This window comes from Protopterus annectens, chromosome 9.part0, assembly GCF_019279795.1.
Source record: "Protopterus annectens isolate FY-2018-M chromosome 9.part0, PAN1.0, whole genome shotgun sequence".
Taxonomy (NCBI): Eukaryota; Metazoa; Chordata; order Ceratodontiformes; family Protopteridae; genus Protopterus; species Protopterus annectens.
The window spans coordinates 639201245-639222885 of record NC_056743.1 but is presented as its reverse complement, the minus strand read 5'-3'; the positions used below and the strand labels follow the sequence as shown (position 1 = coordinate 639222885).

Here is a 21641-nt window from a genome sequence, read left to right as displayed (position 1 = left end):
CAAAATCAGCTTAAATTCCACCAACTGACCATTGCCTATAAGACCCTTTACCAGCCTACCAGTACTCCTGTACTATCTACCCTCATCATCCCCTATACCAATCTGAAGACTTTATGATCATCACATAAACTTCTTGTAGATATTTCGAAATCAAACAACAAAGCTGGGGACTCTTTCTTCTCTAACTCTGTTGGAAAATACTGGAACCTACTTCCCAGTGAACTTTGCTCACTTCCCTCTGTATCACTTTTCAAAGGTAAACTACAACTCTTCCTCAGAACACACTCGTTGTGCCCCTGTACTAAGCCTGACAAAGCATCTAGCTCTTCTAATCTTGCTTCTGCCAACCCTCTTCTTCCCATTAATCAAGTCCTATTTTCCTTAACACAACATACCTTTGTCCTATTATATACTTTTACTTGCATCTTCTGGAAACTTATGTTTGTGGCAACTTTTTTTTTTACTAACATAATTGTATTATAACCGGTCTTTTTATATTATGTATTATCCTGCATTTGTTTTGTATTGTACCTGCATTTCTTTGTACTATGTTTTGAATGTCTACCCTCTTTGATAATCTCTGTACTATACCTACAACGTACATTGTAGATATGAATAGTTGTGTTTGAGATTTTTGTTTGTATACGAGATGTTTTGTTTTTGTTCTCACGGAGCTTATCTCCCCGGACCTCTACTGAAAATGGACATGTATCCAGTTAGACTAGCCCAGTCAACAAATGTAAAATAAAATAAATTAAACTTTTTCTCAAAGGTGTCCTTCACATTTGGAGAAGCTGACTGTGGCTCCATTTGAGTCTGTAACTATAACCACAGCTTCCTTGCAAAGCTGTACTTGGGATAACTGTTATTTTACTAGCTTTGACTTCTGCTAAAACGGTATCTGAGCTTCAAGCTTTAAAGGCTTCCCCACCTTTTCTGATTTTTCCATAAGGACAGGGTCTCTTTGCATGCTTAACCCTTCCTTTATGCTCAGGGTTGTGACTGAGTTATGTCTTAACCAATCTATTTATTTGCCCACCTTCTTTCCTTCTGGACAGTCCTCTAGTGAGAGGATTTTACACACCTTGGATGTGCATAGACAACTCAGATTTTATTTTAGGTAAAACTAAGGGTATCAGGAAATCTGATCAGCTTTTTGTTTCTTTTCATCCCAGAACCCTGGGACTGCACGATGTTCTTCGTCTCACATTGCTGCAGTCATGACATGTGGGTAGTCCGCTGTCCTCGTTCGGCCCGAATACCAAAGGGCTAGGCTGGCATCAGTCATTGTCGCTTAGAGCTGACGTCAGTACGCAGTAGTACTTAAGCGCATGACTGACGTCATATCCTCTGTCTTTCTTGCCGCGTGGTCCGAAGCAGAAGCAGTGTTTGCGAGTGCCGTTCGGCGTTCTGAAATTTTCATTTACCGAGTTTCAGACCGAAGACCAAGTTGGGCTAAGTACCTTGTTGGGGAAATTATTGTTTTTTCTTGCCTCAGTTATCCGGATGTCAGAAAAAGTTAATAATTGCATTTCTTGTGGGAAACCGATACCTCATAGGGATTATCATTCTCTCTGTATTCCTTGCTTAGGGCCTGAGCACGACGTAGTCGGGTGTCGCTTTTTTGCTAGATTTAATAAGCGCACCATTAAGTGAAGGTTAGACTGTGCCAGGCTTGTTTTCGGTAAGCGGTGTAACTACAACATGCCGTCGGATCCTCCGACGCCCGCTACCGCTAAGAAGCGTAAGGATAAATCTTAGAGATCTAAACCGGATGAGTCGTCCGTTGCGGATGCCGGTTCTTCGGAGCCTCCGGTTGAATCTATGGATCCTGCCGAGGGTTCGGCTGAATCCCAGGGGGAACCTTTACTCTTACAGGAGTTGGCCTCTCAAGAGTTAGGACAGGCCGAGGGTGCTTCTCAGGTTTCAGTAGTTCCATCCTTACAAAAGGTTATTAGGCCTTCTACTTCAGTGGCTAAAGGCAATGCTAGGGCCAAACCTGGTCTTGTTGGACCTGGTCATTCTTCTAGCTCTCCAGCCCCTGTTCCTAAAAAACATATGTTGAAAATGGCGGAGGACTTGATTACTTTGATCAGGGGTTCTATGCCCCCCCCCAGAGAAAAGGCCTAGGGTGGAGGCAGATTTAGAGGGAATGGATCATTCCTCGGACTACTCTGATTCCTCAGCTGAAGAAATTCAGGATTTTCCTTCCTATTCTGATTCTGATGCAGAGGACTCCTGTCCTTCTGCTTCTCCTCCAGAAGATTTTTCCTTTTCTGAAACTTTACATACCATGAGGGAGCATTTCAAGTGGGAAGGTCAAGATTTTTCAGATTCTCGGAAAAGGCTTAGGGAATTTTGTTTCTGCCACAACATAGGCCCTTGGCTATTCCTCCTGTCTTAGATGTTGTTCAGGATGTGTTTTCTGAATCTTCCCTTAATCCTGATTCTCTGCCTCCGGCCCCTGTTAAGCCTGACAGGTATTACAGAGTTCCAGAAGCTCATAAGTACTTGTATAAGAGTCCTAGGGCTGATCCGGAAACCATTATTCAAGGACCTAAGGGTGTTAAGGCTTCTTTGGCTAAAAATCCAGTCCCTTTGGATAAAGATTCTAGGGCGTTAGACAGGTGGGGGAAAAAAGTGTACACCTCCTCTACGTTAGCTTTGAGGGCTTTGAATTGCCAATTTCATATGCTGAAGTATCAGAATTTTTTATTAGGCCAGTTGAAGTCTAAGGTGGATGCTTTATCTGAGGGTATAGAGTGTAAGGAGCTCCAGGAGTTGGTTCATGCATCAGATCAAGTTGGCAAGAATTCTTTGCAGTGTGGTTTTGATGCTCTTCAGGCTTCTTCTAGGGTGGCTGCTACAGGTTCAGTTATTCGTAGACATGCCTGGCTTAAGGATCAAAATTTGTCAGAGCACGTAAAGGCTCGAATTTTGGATGCTCCTCTTCAATCTGAAGTTCTTTTTGGCCCTCCTGTGGAATCAGTTTTGAAAAAGATGGAAGATAAGGCTAAGTCTATGCAGACGGTCAAGGATTTTTTGCAGGTGCAGCCCCCTAAGTTTAGTAGGAGTTGGCCTGCTAGGGGATGGTCTTATCCTTCTTCGGATTATCAGCCTAAGGGCAGGTCTAGACATGGTAGAGGCAGGGCTCACGCTCAGGGTTCCTTCAGACCTAGGACTTGGAGTTCTCCTGCACAGTCTTCTGGTGAGGGCAGGGGTCAGCCCTTTCGTAAGCAGACCCAATGACCTGTATCTTCCGCTGCCAGACCCTCCGTTACTGTCAGCTCCTCTGGGAGGAAAGTTGGGACTTTTCAAAGAAAACTGGAATTTGATCACCCAAGACAAATGGGTGTTGGATATAATAAATCGAGGTTACAAGTTTTATTTTCACACTTTTCCTCCTTTCAAAGGCATGCCGGATGTGCCTCCTCAGCAAAGGCTGGAGGCTCAAAAGCAGATTTCTTTACTTTTGCAGATGGAGGCAATTCAGGTGGTCCCTCCTTCAGAAGTAGGCCTAGGATTTTATTCCCGTCTATTCCTGGTACCAAAGAAAGGAAACACTTGGAGGCCAATTCTGGATTTGTCCATTCTCAACACCTACCTAGAAATTCCAAAGTTCAAGATGTTAACATTACAACAACTTCTGCCTATGAATAGGCAAAGATCATTGGATGGTAACCCTGGATCTCAAAGAGGCCTATCTTCACATCCCTATCAAGCCCAGCTGCAGGAGATTCCTGAGATTTCGGGCTGGTACTTCACATTATCAATTCTCTGCATTGCCCTTTGGCTTATCTACTCCGCCCAGGGTGTTCACAGAAGTTCTGGCTCCTGTGATTGCTTTCTTCAGACAGGGAGGAATACAAATTTATCCTTATTTGGACGATTGCCTGATTCTTGCTCAAAACAAAGACAAATTACTACAGCATCTCCACTATGTAATGACAGTTTTAAGGTGTCTAGGGTATACTGTGTGGGTAATAAAGTCCAGTCTAGTGCCCTCTCAGGACATGTGCTTTCTGGGTGTGAGACTGAATACAGCCTCTCAGATGGCATTTCTGACCCGGACAAACAAAGAACTCTTCCTCTCTACTTCCAGCAGTTATCAGTAATGTCCAGGCTGACTGCAAGGACAGTCCTCCAAGCCTTGGGGTTCATGGCATCTTGCATTCTAGTACTTCCCAATGCCAAACTGCATATGAGGAAGCTACAATGGTATCTCAAAAGTGTGTGGGCTCAACACTGCCACAGTTTGGACACTGTCATTCGGATTATACCTTGCATCCAGAAAGAATTACTTTGGTGGGCTCAGGAATGTCACCTAAACAAGGGACTCTCTGTGTCCAGACCAGAGGCGAGTCAGATCCTAATGACGGATGCCTCTGACTTGGCTTGGGGAGCACACTTCAATGGAAAATGGATACAAGACATGTGGCCTCCCAAACTACTACATTTGCATATCAACATGAAGGAGATGTTAGCAGTTCAATTTGCTTTGATGGCATTCAAGGAACTCCTTCAGCCAGGACAGGTGTTGATACAAACAGACAACACAACAGTCATGTGGTACATCAACAAGCAGGGGGGGAACCCATTCCTACCCTCTTTGCAGACAAGCAATGATTTTATGGGAGACTGCTCTGGGTTTGCGAATCAATCTTCAAGCAAGGTTTCTGCCAGGAGCACAGAACTCCCTAGCAGATATTTTGAGCAGACAAATGGTGGATCCCCACGAGTGGAAACTGGATCCTCAGATTTTCAGACAATTGACTGTGGCTTGGGGAACTCCAGACATAGATCTATTCGCTTCCCCACTGAATTTTCAACTTCCAAAATTTTGCACAAAGATGTTCCACCCAGATGCTTGGAAAGTGGATGCTCCGTCTTTCAGTTGGAACAACCTTCACGTTTATGCTTTTCCTCCTCTGCCTCTTCTCTCCAAGGTACTCTTGAAAGTCAGACGGGACAAGCCTGGCATGATTCTAATAGCACCAGACTGGCCACGTCAACATTGGTATCCTCTGCTGAGGAGTTTAATCCAGGAGCCTCCTTGGCCTCTGCCACAGGTTCCTCATTTGTTGCCCCAGTCAAACAATCATTTTCTCAATGTTCAGGTGCAGTCCCTCCATCTGACAGCCTGGCGTATTCTGTGATGGAGCCGGTGGGGTCTCAGCTTCCTCAACAGGTTTTAGATGTCATTTTGGAAGCTAGGCGGCCTAGCACTAGAAAAGTTTATGCTGATAAATGGAAGAGATTTTTTCTTTGGAGCACTGCAAAGGGTTTTGATGTTTCAGTGCCTAATTTGAGTTTTGCACTACAGTACCTTACTGAATTACTGGACAAGGGTTTGTCATTCTCTTCTGTGAAGGTTCATGCTGCAGCCATTTCTGCTCACTATGATTGTGACCCTCCTTTATTTTACCATCCTTTGTTCAAACAATTTCTTAGAGGGGCAAAGAATATAAGACCCCCCACTTAGAGCTCCTACTCCTTCTTGGGATCTCAATTTTGTTTTGGAGAAACTTACTTTACCTCCTTTTGAACCTGCAGCTACGTCTGAACTGAAGTTTTTGTCTTGGAAGACTGCTTTTTTGTTGGCCATTACCTCTGCCAGGAGGGTATCTGAATTGCAAGCTCTCATGGCAGTTGAACCTTTTTTAATATTCCATAAGGATAGAGTTTCTTTGCGGACTAACCCTACTTTTATGCCTAAAGTGATTTCTAGTGTGGCCTTGAATCAGTCTATTCATTTGCCTACTTTTTATGCTGAACCCCAAAATAAAGGGGAAAAAGTCTTGCATTCTTTGGATATCCATAGGCAGTTACATTACTACTTGAACAGAACTAAGGAGTTCAGACAGACTCAACAGTTATTTGTTTCTTTTGCTTTGAGTTCGCAGGGGAAAGCTGTTTCTAAGCAGACTATTTCAAAGTTGATTGGTCATTGCATTGCCTTTTGTTATTCTCATCATGGGAAGGATGTCCCTGCTGGGATCAGGCCTCATTCTACTAGGGCTACTGCCACTTCTACTGCTTTTTTGAGGGGTGTAGCTACTAAGGATATTTTGGAAGCAGCTACTTGGAGTTCTGTACACACTTTCACTAAGCATTACCATCTCCCTCTCTATTCCAAGTCCATGGCTGGGTTTTCCACTGCAGTTTTACAGGGCATGTTAGCAGCCCCTAATTCTTTGTAATTTGCCAGCCTCCCTTTTCCTTTGCTTTGGGATTCTACCCACAGGTCATGACTGCAGCAATGTGAGACGAAGAACATAGTACAGTTTTGTACCTACCATAAATGTAGATGTTGGAGGATCTACATTTCTGCAGCCCAATTTTCCCTCCCTCCTTCCCCTCTATAGGTTGGGGTTGCTGGGTTTTGTTTGGAAATATTCTTTACTTACACACTGGGGGTTGTTGGGCTTTTCCTATTTTTGGCTTTGGCCTTTCCTTTTAGGCCTTCTGACATCTGGGGCAAGAAAGACTGAGGATATGGCGTCGGTCATGCGCTTAAGTACTACTGCGTACTGACGTCAGCTCTAAGCGACAATGACCGACGCCAGCCTAGCCCTTTGGTATTCGGGCCGACCTAGGACAGCGGACTACCCACAGGTCATGACTGCAGCAATGTAGATCCTCGAACATCTACATTTATGGTAGGTACAAAACTGTACTTTTCCAAGCAGATTGCTTTCTTCTTGGATTTCGAGGCTATTTCTTTTTGTTGTGTTTTGCATGAGAAGCATACCTCTCATCCTCTTAGAGCAGTAAATCTGGACAAAGCCATAAATAAATGTGGGACAAAGGCCCAAAAATAGGGGCAATTTTTAAATATTGCTGTTACAAACTTAGAAAGTTAATGTAATAGGTTTTACATTAGCATGAATTTTCTGAAGGGTATGAAGTCTGAAAATCAAATGTCTGTCATTATTTTCTAACTTCAGTCTAATAATTTGCCATCAGTTTGCCAGGAAACCACAGATGTATGAAAAATGGACCAAAAATATGAGGCAGAAATCTGAACATTCTGCGAAAATCTGTACAGTTGAGAGGGATGATGGAAAGAGCCTCCCTTTTCCTGTTAAGGCTCATTCTACTAGGACTGTGGCTTCTTCAGGTTCTTTTTTTAAGGGTTTGGATACTAATTCCATTTTAGAAGCAGCTAAGTGGACTTCTTTACATGCCTTCACCAAACATTAGAGATTGGATGGCATCTCCAGAACTAGAGCTGGTTTTGCTAGAGCCATTTTCCATGGTTTTCTAGAGAGCTCTTCTGGTCCTTCCTCCTCCCAGATTTCCTCCTAAGCTTTGGTACTTTGTCATGTAAAGAATACTGCAACATTAGAGTAGAAGGACATAAAATAAGTTGAGTAAAATATTTCCATAACCATAGATTTCCTTCTTTGTGTTGCAGTATTCTGTCCCTCCCTGTTTCCCTCTGGTGCTTGCTTTTGTTCTGGATGCCTGATCACCTTCGTTTCCTTAGGCTGGCATTCCTTCTGGGGCATTCAGTTGTGAGGATTGTACATGTGGACACTGCTTATATGGCCAGTATTCTGCTAAGCCATTCATGTGACATCTCATGTACTAGAAGTACTTTAAAGCTTGTGTATACTGGCCAGATGTCGGGTCACCCAAGGCCGAGGATCCCTCATGTAAAGAATACTGTAACATAGAAGAGAAGGACATCTATGCTTATGGTAAGAATTTATACAACTATTCTATCTTGCCTAATCAATGTAACTTGTTTTCCTGCCATTTTGTAGGTTGTTCTTGTCCCGCGGAGCAGATATTGGTGTAAGAAATAATGAAGGGGACACTCCATTGGAGCTGACTGCTGAAAACTCTGATGTCTGGTTTGCTCTTCAACTGAATAAGAAAATTAAGCAGGGAATCTATAATCGTGCTGTCCGTACTGAGAGGATAATCAGCAGGTAAACAGCTATATCTGTCATTTTCTGCTCAGCTTCTGCACACAGAGTGCGAGTTTATCAAAAGAAGAGGCCTAGTTTAAAAACTTAATCATGCAATCTATACTCACGGAATGATCGGCTAAGAAATGTAGAATTAATGGCCTAGATAATCATGCCATCCATAGCTAAAAATAAGTGTCTTGAGTTGAGTAGAACTGAAGGTCTGTGTATTCGTGCAGACCACACCTAAGCAATGTTCAGTTGGGGAGAGGGAAATGGATTTGAAGACCTTTTCCATTTTGCACCCCATGGGTAAAGGAATACTTGATGAATCAAATTAAAGGATTATTTGCAGACTGCATATTATAAATGTATGAGTGGTGAACATAAGGGATTGCCTGGAACTGATTTGAAGTCTCAGTTTATTTTGTAAACCAATAATTTGTTAGGTGGTGAAGCAACTGCATTACATGTGTTTTTTGGGTAGCATGGCATGTACTCTGGTCGCACTGACTGGGAAGAGTTTTCTGTCTTTTGCAGCTTTAATTTGCTTCCCGCTTTTGTGGATTGCTCCTCCAGTTTTGACTACCAATGATGGGATATCTTTTCTTATGACTGTGCCTTAAGGTCCTGTTTAATGACTGTTGTTTTATTCAGTCTAATAAGATGTCTGAATTGTTCATGACTCTCTCTGATGGTGCTAACCATCTCCCTGTCAGCATCTCTGGAGTTACCCTTTTTTATGCTACTGCATGTGTTTATTTCATATGGCTAAACATCAGAGTCAGACAATAAATGATATTTGAGAATCCACATGAATGCACAGGCTTTTAAAGGCTTATTAGAACAGAGAGAGAGATCCTTAAAAGAACAGTCTGTCTTCATTCAGCAAGTTTGCATCATTCACAGTTTGCCATTTCAGGTTGATGTTTAAGAAGCTGTTCTTTATTTAATGTTTCTTAAGATAATGGACTAATCCAAAAGTGTCCAGGTCAGTCAGAGCTTGAGCCAGAAGCAAATAAAGAATAAATAGAGAAAATTTGTAAAATTGACTTGTAATTTGCATTCAGTTGTAGTACCACAGTACTTATAGTGTGCTGCATTAGATATGTGTGAAACTGAGAAGTAAGGAAGAGCTATGTCTCTCCAGTCAACAAAGCTATGCAAATGAGACTTTCATTGGTCAGATATAAGAAGACTTCATTAACGATTCAGTAGCGATGGCCACAAGGACTTTCAGTAAACAAATACATAAAGAGAATAATGGGTGCATAGGTAGAGGTAAGGCAAAACTTTAAAGTCCGTACGTACTCAGTGTTAGTTGTAACATGAGTCTGCATTCAAGAGTTACAGCTGACTACAATAATATACTACATACTAGGACCAGCTCACCCCCCCCAACTACAACATAAACGTTAACGCCATTTAAGACTAAAATTTTGCATTCCACTCTTAACTAAGTACAGAATCTGTAGAAGTGATGAGAATCTGGAGACAGGTTAGGAAATGCGATATTGGAATACATTTATAGACACTTTAGACCTTTAGGTGAGTCACAGTTAGTGATCTGAATCGTCTGGTGTTAGTTTTTTGAATGGCACATCAGTTTGGTGGTTAATTTGCTGATGTACTCTGTTGATCCAAATTTGGAGAGCTGTGTTAGCCTGCATGTCATAAATCTACAGTTTTACATTGTTGCATAGTAAACTTGAAAAGAGTTTGAAGACGGACTTCATTTGCATTTTTAACATTGAGTAACGCTTGACATTCCATTTGTGAATGCACAGCTTGTTGCTTGATGCTTCTGTTACAGTTGCTGATATGCTGCTGTTCAGTCTGTGAAATAGTCTCTGCATCTGCAATAGGATTTTTAAAAAGAAACTTGGGAGAATCGGGAACCCTGTAATATCTGTCAGGTTTTCTGGGAGCAGGAGGCAAAGAATTGGGCCAAACTAGATTCCGAAAAGGCATCATCAGCAATGTCTAGTACAGGAGGTATAGCTAAAGGCCTATGTTGAGGCAGGAGTAAGAAATCCCTAAGCCTCTTTTAAAATCAGAAAAATCCTGGTTTTCCCAGTGGAAATGTTCCCTTAGAGTGTGCAAGGTTTCACCAAAAGAAAAATCCTCTGGAGGGGAAGCAGAGGGAATAGAGTCCTCTGCATCCAAATCCTCATAAGTAGACAAGGGTAAATCCAGATCATCAGAGGAATCAGAAAAATCAGAATCCTGGTCAGAAGATTCATAAACAAATTCAGTCCTCGGTTTCTTAGAAGAGGGAGGTTGGCTTCCCCTGATTAAAGTTATAAGGTCTTCAGCCATTCTTATTTGTTTTTTAGGCATAGAGGCCTGAACATGCTTTGAGATATATAGCATCCAAGTATTCGTAGCAGAACCATGCTAAGTTAGCTGACTGAAGTTTATGGTGGAGCTTAAGAGCTAGTCTTATTACTGAGTGGTGTATACTTTCCTAAACATTCATGTTAAGGTTTGCTTAATTTTGTCATTTATTCACAGTTTCTGATTTGAAACCTTGGTTCTCCAACGTTTGGCTGCTGAAGGGTGATAGGTACTGCATGCTACATTTTTGGAGAAAAAAAAATAGAATTACATCTTGCAAATAAGAAAGTGTATTTTACCCGTATAAAAAGTGACTAGAAGTGTGATAGAGCATGCCGTGTCCATTTGCTCATTTAATTCAGTGATCGGTTATGGGTGAGCCAGAGCTTGTCCAAACACTCGATGGGTGCAAGGCAAAGAGGCTTATCCTGAAAAGAGTGCCAGCTGATTGCAGGATGCACATAACATAACCTGTGTACAGTTTAGAGATTGCTAGTCATTTTACACCACATCTTTGGGAAATTGAAGAAAAAAGGACCTCAAGTAAATGCAGGAAGGACAGAAGTACAAACAGCACAGAATGAGAGGTAAGCTCAAGAAAAAAAGTGATGATTGGCTGCACTGTTAAATCATACATCTCAATTGTCCAGATTTGTGCCTCATATTTTCGGTCTGTTACTCAAAAAAAAAAAAAAAAAAAAAAAAAAAAAATGTTTTACTTGAAATTTACTTGGGACCGAAGTTGTTAAATAATGATGTACATTTGAGTTTCACATTTCATATTCCTCAGGAAATGCTTACTAACACAAACCCTGTTATTCTAGCAACCTTTTAAGTTCATAAGAACAATATTTAAAACATGTCCATATTTTTGGGCCTTTGTCCCCACATTATTTTAGGCTTTGTCCAGATGTCCTGCAGTTAGTTGAGAGATATGTGCTAACCAATTTGCCATTCTGCCTGAAATATCTTGCAGGTTTGTTTCCCCCAGCCAGAGAGGTCTAGATTAATGAGCAGCACCCCTTTATAATGGTGCACATGTGATACCAGTTTTGAGTGCAGCATTCTAAATCTGTGTCACTTTTTTAAAACTCATTTGCAAGGCTTTCATGTTTTGATTTTCTTTCCTGATGCTCTTCGTGTTTCACTGTTGCAGTCATCACATTTGGGTTATCCGCTTGCAGTAGCCCTCAGTCAGACTGATTAACAAAGTCTTGGGTCCTGCGTCGATTGCTGTCCCTTCTTCCATGACGTCAGGGGGTATAAAACATGCAGCCGACGCCATTCCATCAGTCTTTCTTGCCGTGCGGTGCCCAAAGCAGAAGCAGTTCGCAAGTGCCGGTCGGCCAACTCCTGAAATTTTCATTTTCGAGTTTCAGAACCGAAGTCTTCAACTAAAAACTAACTACCCTGCTGGGGAAACTTTTTCTTGCTCTTAAACGACGTCAGTAAAAGTAAATAATTGCATTACTTGTGGAAAGCAAATACCTCATAAAGATTTTCATTCGTACTGTATTCCTTGCCTAGGCACTGACTACAACGTACCTCACTGTTGGTTTTTTGCCTTATTTAAACCACGAACTATCCATCATCGGTATATTTTTGCTTCTAAATATTTTGGTGCTCGGTTCAATTCCCGATACATTTTCGGTAAGCCATCCAACTACCGACATTCTGAAAAAACACAAAGATAAAGACAGAGACAGGCCGCCTAGGTCCAAAGCTGCTGACAATGCTTCTCCTAAGCCAGTCGCCAGTTCGCCGGTACTCAGTTCGGCGCTTTTGCAGTCCCTGATACCCGCTACTTCAGATTCACAGGCCTCTACTGAGACCCATTCGGAGTCCAGTATGCCACGAGATGCTTCAGCTGTGGAACCTGCAGATGTCTCTACCTTGGATGGGTCCAGAGCCACTGTGTAGGCACTGGCTTCTCAGGGTATATTCACCAGGCCATTACATGTGATCTTATGTTTACTGTTGAAACAGAAAAAGAAAAATACCACAAACTGTTAATGAACATTGAGTCTAGATGTAAAGTGGTTCAGAACAGGAAATTTGGTAAGATTGATAGGGATTTAAATGAATATAAATATAAGACCCACTACCCAAAACCTAAATATTCACAGAGGAAAGGTTTTGGTAAATGGGGGAAGGTACCTTGTGAGGGAACAGAATGGGAAGAAATTGGACACATGGAGAATAATTTAGATAGGTCTGAGTTCCCCCCACTTAGAAGATCTGAGAGATTAATGGACAAGGAACCAGTAGATTACTATTCAAAAAACTACATGGGAAGGGGATGGAGGCCACAGGGGAGGAAAGAACGGGTTTGGAACCAATAGATGGTTTAACACAAGAAGTGAACATATGGACGTTCATGGATTTTAGCATTTTTAACTTTTCTAATATTAAAATCAACAAAACTTTTTTTGATTTATTTTCAAAAGGTTTTGGTTTTATTCCTAGACAGAGAACCAATATTTTTAGATTACTAGTGGAAATAAAATTATTTATTAGAAAGAAGAACTTGGAGTTGTTTTTTAATGGGAAAAGAAATAATATTGAAAGTAATTGTTTGAAACGTAGTAGCACATTTAACCCACCATTACACCCTCAACTTAGAAGTTTCGAACTAAAGGTTGAAAGTGAACTAAGAATAAATTTGAACCAACAATATGTACATTCTAATTTAACCCCTGCCGAATTGGAAATTCCGCAGGACATGAGTAACAACAGAAATGTAAGGGTTATGAAACCTGACAAAGGTGGGGGTGTAGTGCTAATGGATAATATACAATATGAAGGGAAAATGATGGAAATTCTTAACAACACTGACAAATATTCAAGAGCATCCATCAATGAAATTAATATAGCATACAAAAAAATACAAGTAATATTGAATGATTTACTATTAGAAGGTTTAATAGATATGGAAACATACAAATATTTAGAGAAGCCTAAAGTACCTTGCATTTTTGGTATTCCAAAAGTGCACAAAAACCCTCATGACCCACCTTTGAAACCTATAGTCTCAGTGGATGGTTCGGTGACGGCACCGCTAGCAAAATTTGTAGATCTAAAGGTGAAATGTGTATTGGAGGGAAACAACAATATACTACAAGACTCTTGGGACTTTTTGAGGAAATTGGAAAGTTCATTGTTTAGTCTAGCGTAGCATTTGGCACATTAGACTTGGTAGACCTTTTCACAAGTATACCACACAGTGTAGGTATGGAGTGGTTTGAAGAAATGTTAGTTGACAGTAAAAAATTTCTCATAGGGATTTTGGAACAATTTTAACCCTTACGGAAATGGTGTTGAAAAACATAAGATAATAAATTCTTTCTGTGGATTGTGCTTTGTGCCTCATCGTGAGCTTATTTGCCCTGGTGGTTACTGGACTGGTGTGGCTGCTTTCGTTGGTGTTGAAAAACAACTACATATTTTTCCAAGGTGAATACTTTAAGCAAGAAAAAGGTGTTGCTATGGGGGCACACTGTGCTCCCACCTATGCTAATATAATGGTTTATTGGGAAAATAAATATCTTGTAAACTCACCATATCATGGTTATTGGACACTATATAGCAGATTTTTAGATGACCTATGCTTTTTGTGGAAGGGGCAACAAGAAGATTTTGATAAATGTGTACATTATGTTAATAGCACAACCGCCTTTTTGGAATTTACTAAAAATTTTAACCAACATGAACTAATTTACTTGGACGTCCACATTAAGAAAAATAATGGTCATTTTACATCGTAGATTTATAGGAATGAGACTTTTTCAAATTCCTACCTACATTATACCAGTTCTCACCCACCTCATCAGAAGAGGTGTAGTTAAGGGACAACTGTGCGTTTGAGTAGGATGACTTCGGATGATGGGATTTTCTTGAGTGAGGTTGGGGTACTCCGGGAATTATTTTTAAACAGAGGTTATCCCAATGAACGTTTTTACAAAATTTTAGATGAAGTGAAGGAAAAGAGGAAAGACAAATTTGCTCAATTTTGGGTAAAACTCAAATCTTAGATGACAGAAAACAAGAAAACAAATCTAACTAAGACTATAGGTCAGGTTTAATCATTACCTATGATGGTCATTCAAGACTTATTAGAAAAATGTTTGATAGAGAATGGGATCATTTCTCTAAGATATCTGATTTAAGATATATTTTTGATAAAGAACTGACATACACATATCGTAAAGGGAATAGCATTAAGAACATAGAGAGAGGTTCAAATATGGGCAACGCACAAAACAGTAAAAAGGAAAAGAAAGGTTTGTACAAGTGTGGTAGTTGTAGTTATTGTTCATTTCTATCAACTGGAGATTACATATACTAAAACACCAGGAAAAGGAAATTAACATTAAACACCTATGCCAACTGTAACACAAAAGGGATTATTTATATTGCAACATGTAAAGAATGTGAATCTTTTTACATAGGGAAAAGTGAAAGGAAATTGAAGCAGAGAATATACGAACACTTGTATGAAATTAGAACAAAGAATGAGAGGAATGCACTACTATACAAGCACACTACCACCTGTAAGACATCTGGTTTTCAATTTTTTATACTAGAGGTTGTTACTATGAGCCCTAGGGGGTGGTATGTGGGAAACACTAGTTTAGTACAGCGAGTTATACTGGCAGCTAGTGTTGGATTCTGGTAAATTCCCAGGACTCAACGAAATGTTGTCTTTAGCACCAGTGCTTAAAATGAGATCTGCTAAACTCTAAATGAGATTAATATTGTACTTGTGCAAGTGCAAAAATGGAAGAAACAGTTGTTTTGCATAGGCACAAATAATATTCACTTTTTAGGTGGTTGACAGAACGAGCATTTTATATTTTATTACAAATGGCATTTTAACTAGTTATTTTTAGGTTCGCCACTAGAGGGAGATATGAAATTATTTATCTATTGTGCTAGGTTTTACATGTTGAGCATTTTGCATTTTACTACAAATGGTATTTCAACATGTTCATTTTAGGTTCGCCATTAGAGGGAGACATGAAATGATTTATTTATTGGGTTAGGTTTTAACATTTTACATTTGTCACTATTTTTAACTGTTTGATATTTATTCATGACTTTTAAATTTAAGAAAGTTTTACATTTATACATTTACTACTTTCATTGATTAATGTTTACAAACATTTAGACAAGATGATTTTATTTCTGAGCATTTTAATTAATTGAATGGTTCTCTTCTGGTGATTGTCACTTTTAATTGGTTCTAAATAGGCAATATGATATCCAAAAGTGTCCAGGTCAGTCAGAGCTTGAGCCAGAAGCAAATAAAGAATAAATAGAGAAAATTTGTAAAATTGACTTGTAATTTGCATTCAGTTGTAGTACCACAGTACCTATAGTGTGCTGCATTAGATATGTGTGAAACTGAGAAGTAAGGAAGAGCTATGTCTCTCCAGTCAGCAAAGCTATGCAAATGAGACTTTCATTGGTCAGATATAAGAAGACTTCATTAACGATTCAGTAGCGATGGCCACAAGGACTTTCAGTAAACAAATGCATAAAGAGAATAATGGGTGCATAGGTAGAGGTAAGGCAAAACTTTAAAGTCCGTACGTACTCAGTGTTAGTTGTAACATGAGTCTGCATTCAAGAGTTACAGCTGACTACAATAATATACTACATACTAGGACCGGCTCACCCCCCCCAACTACAACATAAACGTTAACGCCATTTAAGACTAAAATTTTGCATTCCACTCTTAACTAAGTACAGATTCTGTAGAAGTGATGAGAATCTGGAGACAGGTTAGGAAATGCGATATTGGAATACATTTATAGACACTTTAGACCTTTAGGTGAGTCACAGTTAGTGATCTGAATCGTCTGGTGTTAGTTTTTTGAATGGCACGTCAGTTTGGTGGTTAATTTGCTGATGTACTCTGTTGATCCAAATTTGGAGAGCTGTGTTAGCCTGCATGTCATAAATCTACAGTTTTACATTGTTGCATAGTAAACTTGAAAAGAGTTTGAAGACGGACTTCATTTGCATTTTTAACATTGAGTAACGCTTGACATTCCATTTGTGAATGCACAGCTTGTTGCTTGATGCTTCTGTTACAGTTGCTGATATGCTGCTGTTCAGTCTGTGAAATAGTCTCTGCATCTGCAATAGGATTTTTAAAAAGAAACTTGGGAGAATCGGGAACCCTGTAATATCTGTCAGGTTTTCTGGGAGCAGGAGGCAAAGAATTGGGCCAAACTAGATTCCGAAAAGGCATCATCAACAATGTCTAGTACAGGAGGTATAGCTAAAGGCCTATGTTGAGGCAGGAGTAAGAAATCCCTAAGCCTCTTTTAAAATCAGAAAAATCCTGGTTTTCCCAGTGGAAATGTTCCCTTAGAGTGTGCAAGGTTTCACCAAAAGAAAAATCCTCTGGAGGGGAAGCAGAGGGAATAGAGTCCTCTGCATCCGAATCCTCATAAGTAGACAAGGGTAAATCCAGATCATCAGAGGAATCAGAAAAATCAGAATCCTGGTCAGAAGATTCATAAACAAATTCAGTCCTCGGTTTCTTAGAAGAGGGAGGTTGGCTTCCCCTGATTAAAGTTATAAGGTCTTCAGCCATTCTTATTTGTTTTTTAGGCATAGAGGCCTGAACATGCTTTGAGATATATAGCATCCAAGTATTCGTAGCAGAACCATGCTAAGTTAGCTGACTGAAGTTTATGGTGGAGCTTAAGAGCTAGTCTTATTACTGAGTGGTGTATACTTTCCTAAACATTCATGTTAAGGTTTGCTTAATTTTGTCATTTATTCACAGTTTCTGATTTGAAACCTTGGTTCTCCAACGTTTGGCTGCTGAAGGGTGATAGGTACTGCAGGCTACATTTTTGGAGAAAAAAAAATAGAATTACATCTTGCAAAATAAGAAAGTGTATTTTACCCGTATAAAAAGTGACTAGAAGTGTGATAGAGCATGCCGTGTCCATTTGCTCATTTAATTCAGTGATCGGTTATGGGTGAGCCAGAGCTTGTCCAAACACTCGATGGGTGCAAGGCAAAGAGGCTTATCCTGAAAAGAGTGCCAGCTGATTGCAGGATGCACATAACATAACCTGTGTACAGTTTAGAGATTGCTAGTCATTTTACACCACATCTTTGGGAAATTGAAGAAAAAAGGACCTCAAGTAAATGCAGGAAGGACGGAAGTACAAACAGCACAGAATGAGAGGTAAGCTCAAGAAAAAATGTGATGATTGGCTGCACTGTTAAATCATACATCTCAATTGTCCAGATTTGTGCCTCATATTTTCGGTCTGTTACTCAAAAAAAAAAAATGTTTTACTTGAAATTTACTTGGGACCGAAGTTGTTAAATAATGATGTACATTTGAGTTTCACATTTCATATTCCTCAGGAAATGCTTACTAACACAAACCCTGTTATTCTAGCAACCTTTTAAGTTCATAAGAACAATATTTAAAACATGTCCATATTTTTGGGCCTTTGTCCCCACATTATTTTAGGCTTTGTCCAGATGTCCTGCAGTTAGTTGAGAGATATGTGCTAACCAATTTGCCATTCTGCCTGAAATATCTTGCAGGTTTGTTTCCCCCAGCCAGAGAGGTCTAGATTAATGAGCAGCACCCCTTTATAATGGTGCACATGTGATACCAGTTTTGAGTGCAGCATTCTAAATATGTGTCACTTTTTTAAAACTCATTTGCAAGGCTTTCATGTTTTGATTTTCTTTCCTGATGCTCTTCGTGTTTCACTGTTGCAGTCATCACATTTGGGTTATCCGCTTGCAGTAGCCCTCAGTCGGCCTGATTAACAAAGTCTTGGGTCCTGCGTCGATTGCTGTCCCTTCTTCCATGACATCAGGGGGTATAAAACATGCAGCCGACGCCATTCCATCAGTCTTTCTTGCCGTGCGGTGCCCAAAGCAGAAGCAGTTCGCAAGTGCCGGTCGGCCAACTCCTGAAATTTTCATTTTCGAGTTTCAGAACCGAAGTCTTCAACTAAAAACTAACTACCCTGCTGGGGAAACTTTTTCTTGCTCTTAAACGACGTCAGTAAAAGTAAATAATTGCATTACTTGTGGAAAGCAAATACCTCATAAAGATTTTCATTCGTACTGTATTCCTTGCCTAGGCACTGACTACAACGTACCTCACTGTTGGTTTTTTGCCTTATTTAAACCACGAACTATCCATCATCGGTATATTTTTGCTTCTAAATATTTTGGTGCTCGGTTCAATTCCCGATATATTTTCGGTAAGCCATCCAACTACCGACATTCTGAAAAAATACAAAGATAAAGACAGAGACAGGCCGCCTAGGTCCAAAGCTGCTGACAATGCTTCTCCTAAGCCAGTCGCCAGTTCGCCGGTACTCAGTTCGGAGCTTTTGCAGTCCCTGATACCCGCTACTTCAGATTCACAGGCCTCTACTGAGACCCATTCGGAGTCCAGTATGCCACGAGATGCTTCAACTGTGGAACCTGCAGATGTCTCTACCTTGGATGGGTCCAGAGCCACTGTGCAGGCACTGGCTTCTCAGGGTATATTCACCAGGCCATTACATGTGATCTTATGTTTACTGTTGAAACAGAAAAAGAAAAATACCACAAACTGTTAATGAACATTGAGTCTAGGTGTAAAGTGGTTCAGAACAGGAAATTTGGTAAGATTGATAGGGATTTAAATGAATATAAATATAAGACCCACTACCCAAAACCTAAATATTCACAGAGGAAAGGTTTTGGTAAATGGGGGAAGGAACCTTGTGAGGGAACAGAATGGGAAGAAATTGGACACATGGAGAATAATTTAGATAGGTCTGAGTTCCCCCCACTTAGAAGATCTGAGAGATTAATGGACAAGGAACCAGTAGATTACTATTCAAAAAACTACATGGGAAGGGGATGGAGGCCACAGGGGAGGAAAGAACGGGTTTGGAACCAATAGATGGTTTAACACAAGAAGGGAACATATGGACGTTCATGGATTTTAGCATTTTTAACTTTTCTAATATTAAAATCAACAAAACTTTTTTTGATTTATTTTCAAAAGGTTTTGGTTTTATTCCTAGACAGAGAACCAATATTTTTAGATTACTAGTGGATATAAAATTATTTATTAGAAAGAAGAACTTGGAGTTGTTTTTTAATGGGAAAAGAAATAATATTGAAAGTAATTGTTTGAAACGTAGTAGCACATTTAACCCACCATTACACCCTCAACTTAGAAGTTTCGCACTAAAGGTTGAAAGTGAACTAAGAATAAATTTGAACCAACAATATGTACATTCTAATTTAACCCCTGCCGATTGGAAATTCCGCAGGACATGAGTAACAACAGAAATGTAAGGGTTATGAAACCTGACAAAGGTGGGGGTGTAGTGCTAATGGATAATATACAATATGAAGGGAAAATGATGGAAATTCTTAACAACACTGACAAATATTCAAGAGCATCCATCAATGAAATTAATATAGCATACAAAAAAATACAAGTAATATTGAATGATTTACTATTAGAAGGTTTAATAGATATGGAAACATACAAATATTTAGAGAAGCCTAAAGTACCTTGCATTTTTGGTATTCCAAAAGTGCACAAAACCCCTCATGACCCACCTTTGAAACCTATAGTCTCAGTGGATGGTTCGGTGACGGCACCGCTAGCAAAATTTGTAGATCTAAAGGTGAAATGTGTATTGGAGGGAAACAACAATATACTACAAGACTCTTGGGACTTTTTGAGGAAATTGGAAAGTTCATTGTTTAGTCACAACGTAGCATTTGGCACATTAGACTTGGTAGACCTTTTCACAAGTATACCACACAGTGTAGGTATGGAGTGGTTTGAAGAAATGTTAGTTGACAGTAAAAAAATTTCTCATAGGGATTTTGGAACAATTTTAACCCTTACGGAAATGGTGTTGAAAAACATAAGATAATAAATTCTTTCTGTGGATTGTGCTTTGTGCCTCATCGTGAGCTTATTTGCCCTGGTGGTTACTGGACTGGTGTGGCTGCTTTCGTTGGTGTTGAAAAACAACTACATATTTTTCCAAGGTGAATACTTTAAGCAAGAAAAAGGTGTTGCTATGGGGGCACACTGTGCTCCCACCTATGCTAATATAATGGTTTATTGGGAAAATAAATATCTTGTAAACTCACCATATCATGGTTATTGGACACTATATAGCAGATTTTTAGATGACCTATGCTTTTTGTGGAAGGGGCAACAAGAAGATTTTGATAAATTTGTACATTATGTTAATAGCACAACCGCCTTTTTGGAATTTACTAAAAATTTTAACCAACATGAACTAATTTACTTGGACGTCCACATTAAGAAAAATAATGGTCATTTTACATCGTAGATTTATAGGAATGAGACTTTTTCAAATTCCTACCTACATTATACCAGTTCTCACCCACCTCATCAGAAGAGAGGTGTAGTTAAGGGACAACTGGTACGTTTGAGTAGGATGACTTCGGATGATGGGATTTTCTTGAGTGAGGTTGGGGTACTCCGGGAATTATTTTTAAACAGAGGTTATCCCAATGAACGTTTTTACAAAATTTTAGATGAAGTGAAGGAAAAGAGGAAAGACAAATTTGCTCCAATTTTGGGTAAAACTCAAATCTTAGATGACAGAAAACAAGAAAACAAATCTAACTAAGACTATAGGTCAGGTTTAATCATTACCTATGATGGTCATTCAAGACTTATTAGAAAAATGTTTGATAGAGAATGGGATCATTTCTCTAAGATATCTGATTTAAGATATATTTTTGATAAAGAACTGACATACACATATCGTAAAGGGAATAGCATTAAGAACATAGAGAGAGGTTCAAATATGGGCAACGCACAAAACAGTAAAAAGGAAAAGAAAGGTTTGTACAAGTGTGGTAGTTGTAGTTATTGTTCATTTCTATCAACTGGAGATTACATATACTAAAACACCAGGAAAAGGAAATTAACATTAAACACCTATGCCAACTGTAACACAAAAGGGATTATTTATATTGCAACATGTAAAGAATGAGAATCTTTTACATAGGGAAAAGTGAAAGGAAATTGAAGCAGAGAATATACGAACACTTGTATGAAATTAGAACAAAGAATGAGAGGAATGCACTACTATACAAGCACACTACCACCTGTAAGACATCTGGTTTTCAATTTTTTATACTAGAGGTTGTTACTATGAGCCCTAGGGGGTGGTATGTGGGAAACACTAGTTTAGTACAGCGAGTTATACTGGCAGCTAGTGTTGGATTCTGGTAAATTCCCAGGACTCAACGAAATGTTGTCTTTAGCACCAGTGCTTAAAATGAGATCTGCTAAACTCTAAATGAGATTAATATTTTACTTGTGCAAGTGCAAAAATA

The 21641-nt window shown here is 39.5% G+C and overlaps 1 protein-coding gene across 3 annotated transcripts in view; it reads left to right on the top strand.

Moving 5' to 3' along the window:
* Positions 1–21641, top strand: part of EHMT2 (euchromatic histone lysine methyltransferase 2) — a 1701692-nt gene that overhangs the window by 1206753 nt on the left and 473298 nt on the right. For all 3 annotated transcript variants that reach the window (XM_044083219.1, XM_044083218.1, XM_044083217.1), the window contains one exon: positions 7770–7937. In XM_044083219.1, the coding sequence (XP_043939154.1) occupies positions 7770–7937 (168 nt within the window). The remainder of the gene's footprint in view (positions 1–7769; positions 7938–21641) is intronic.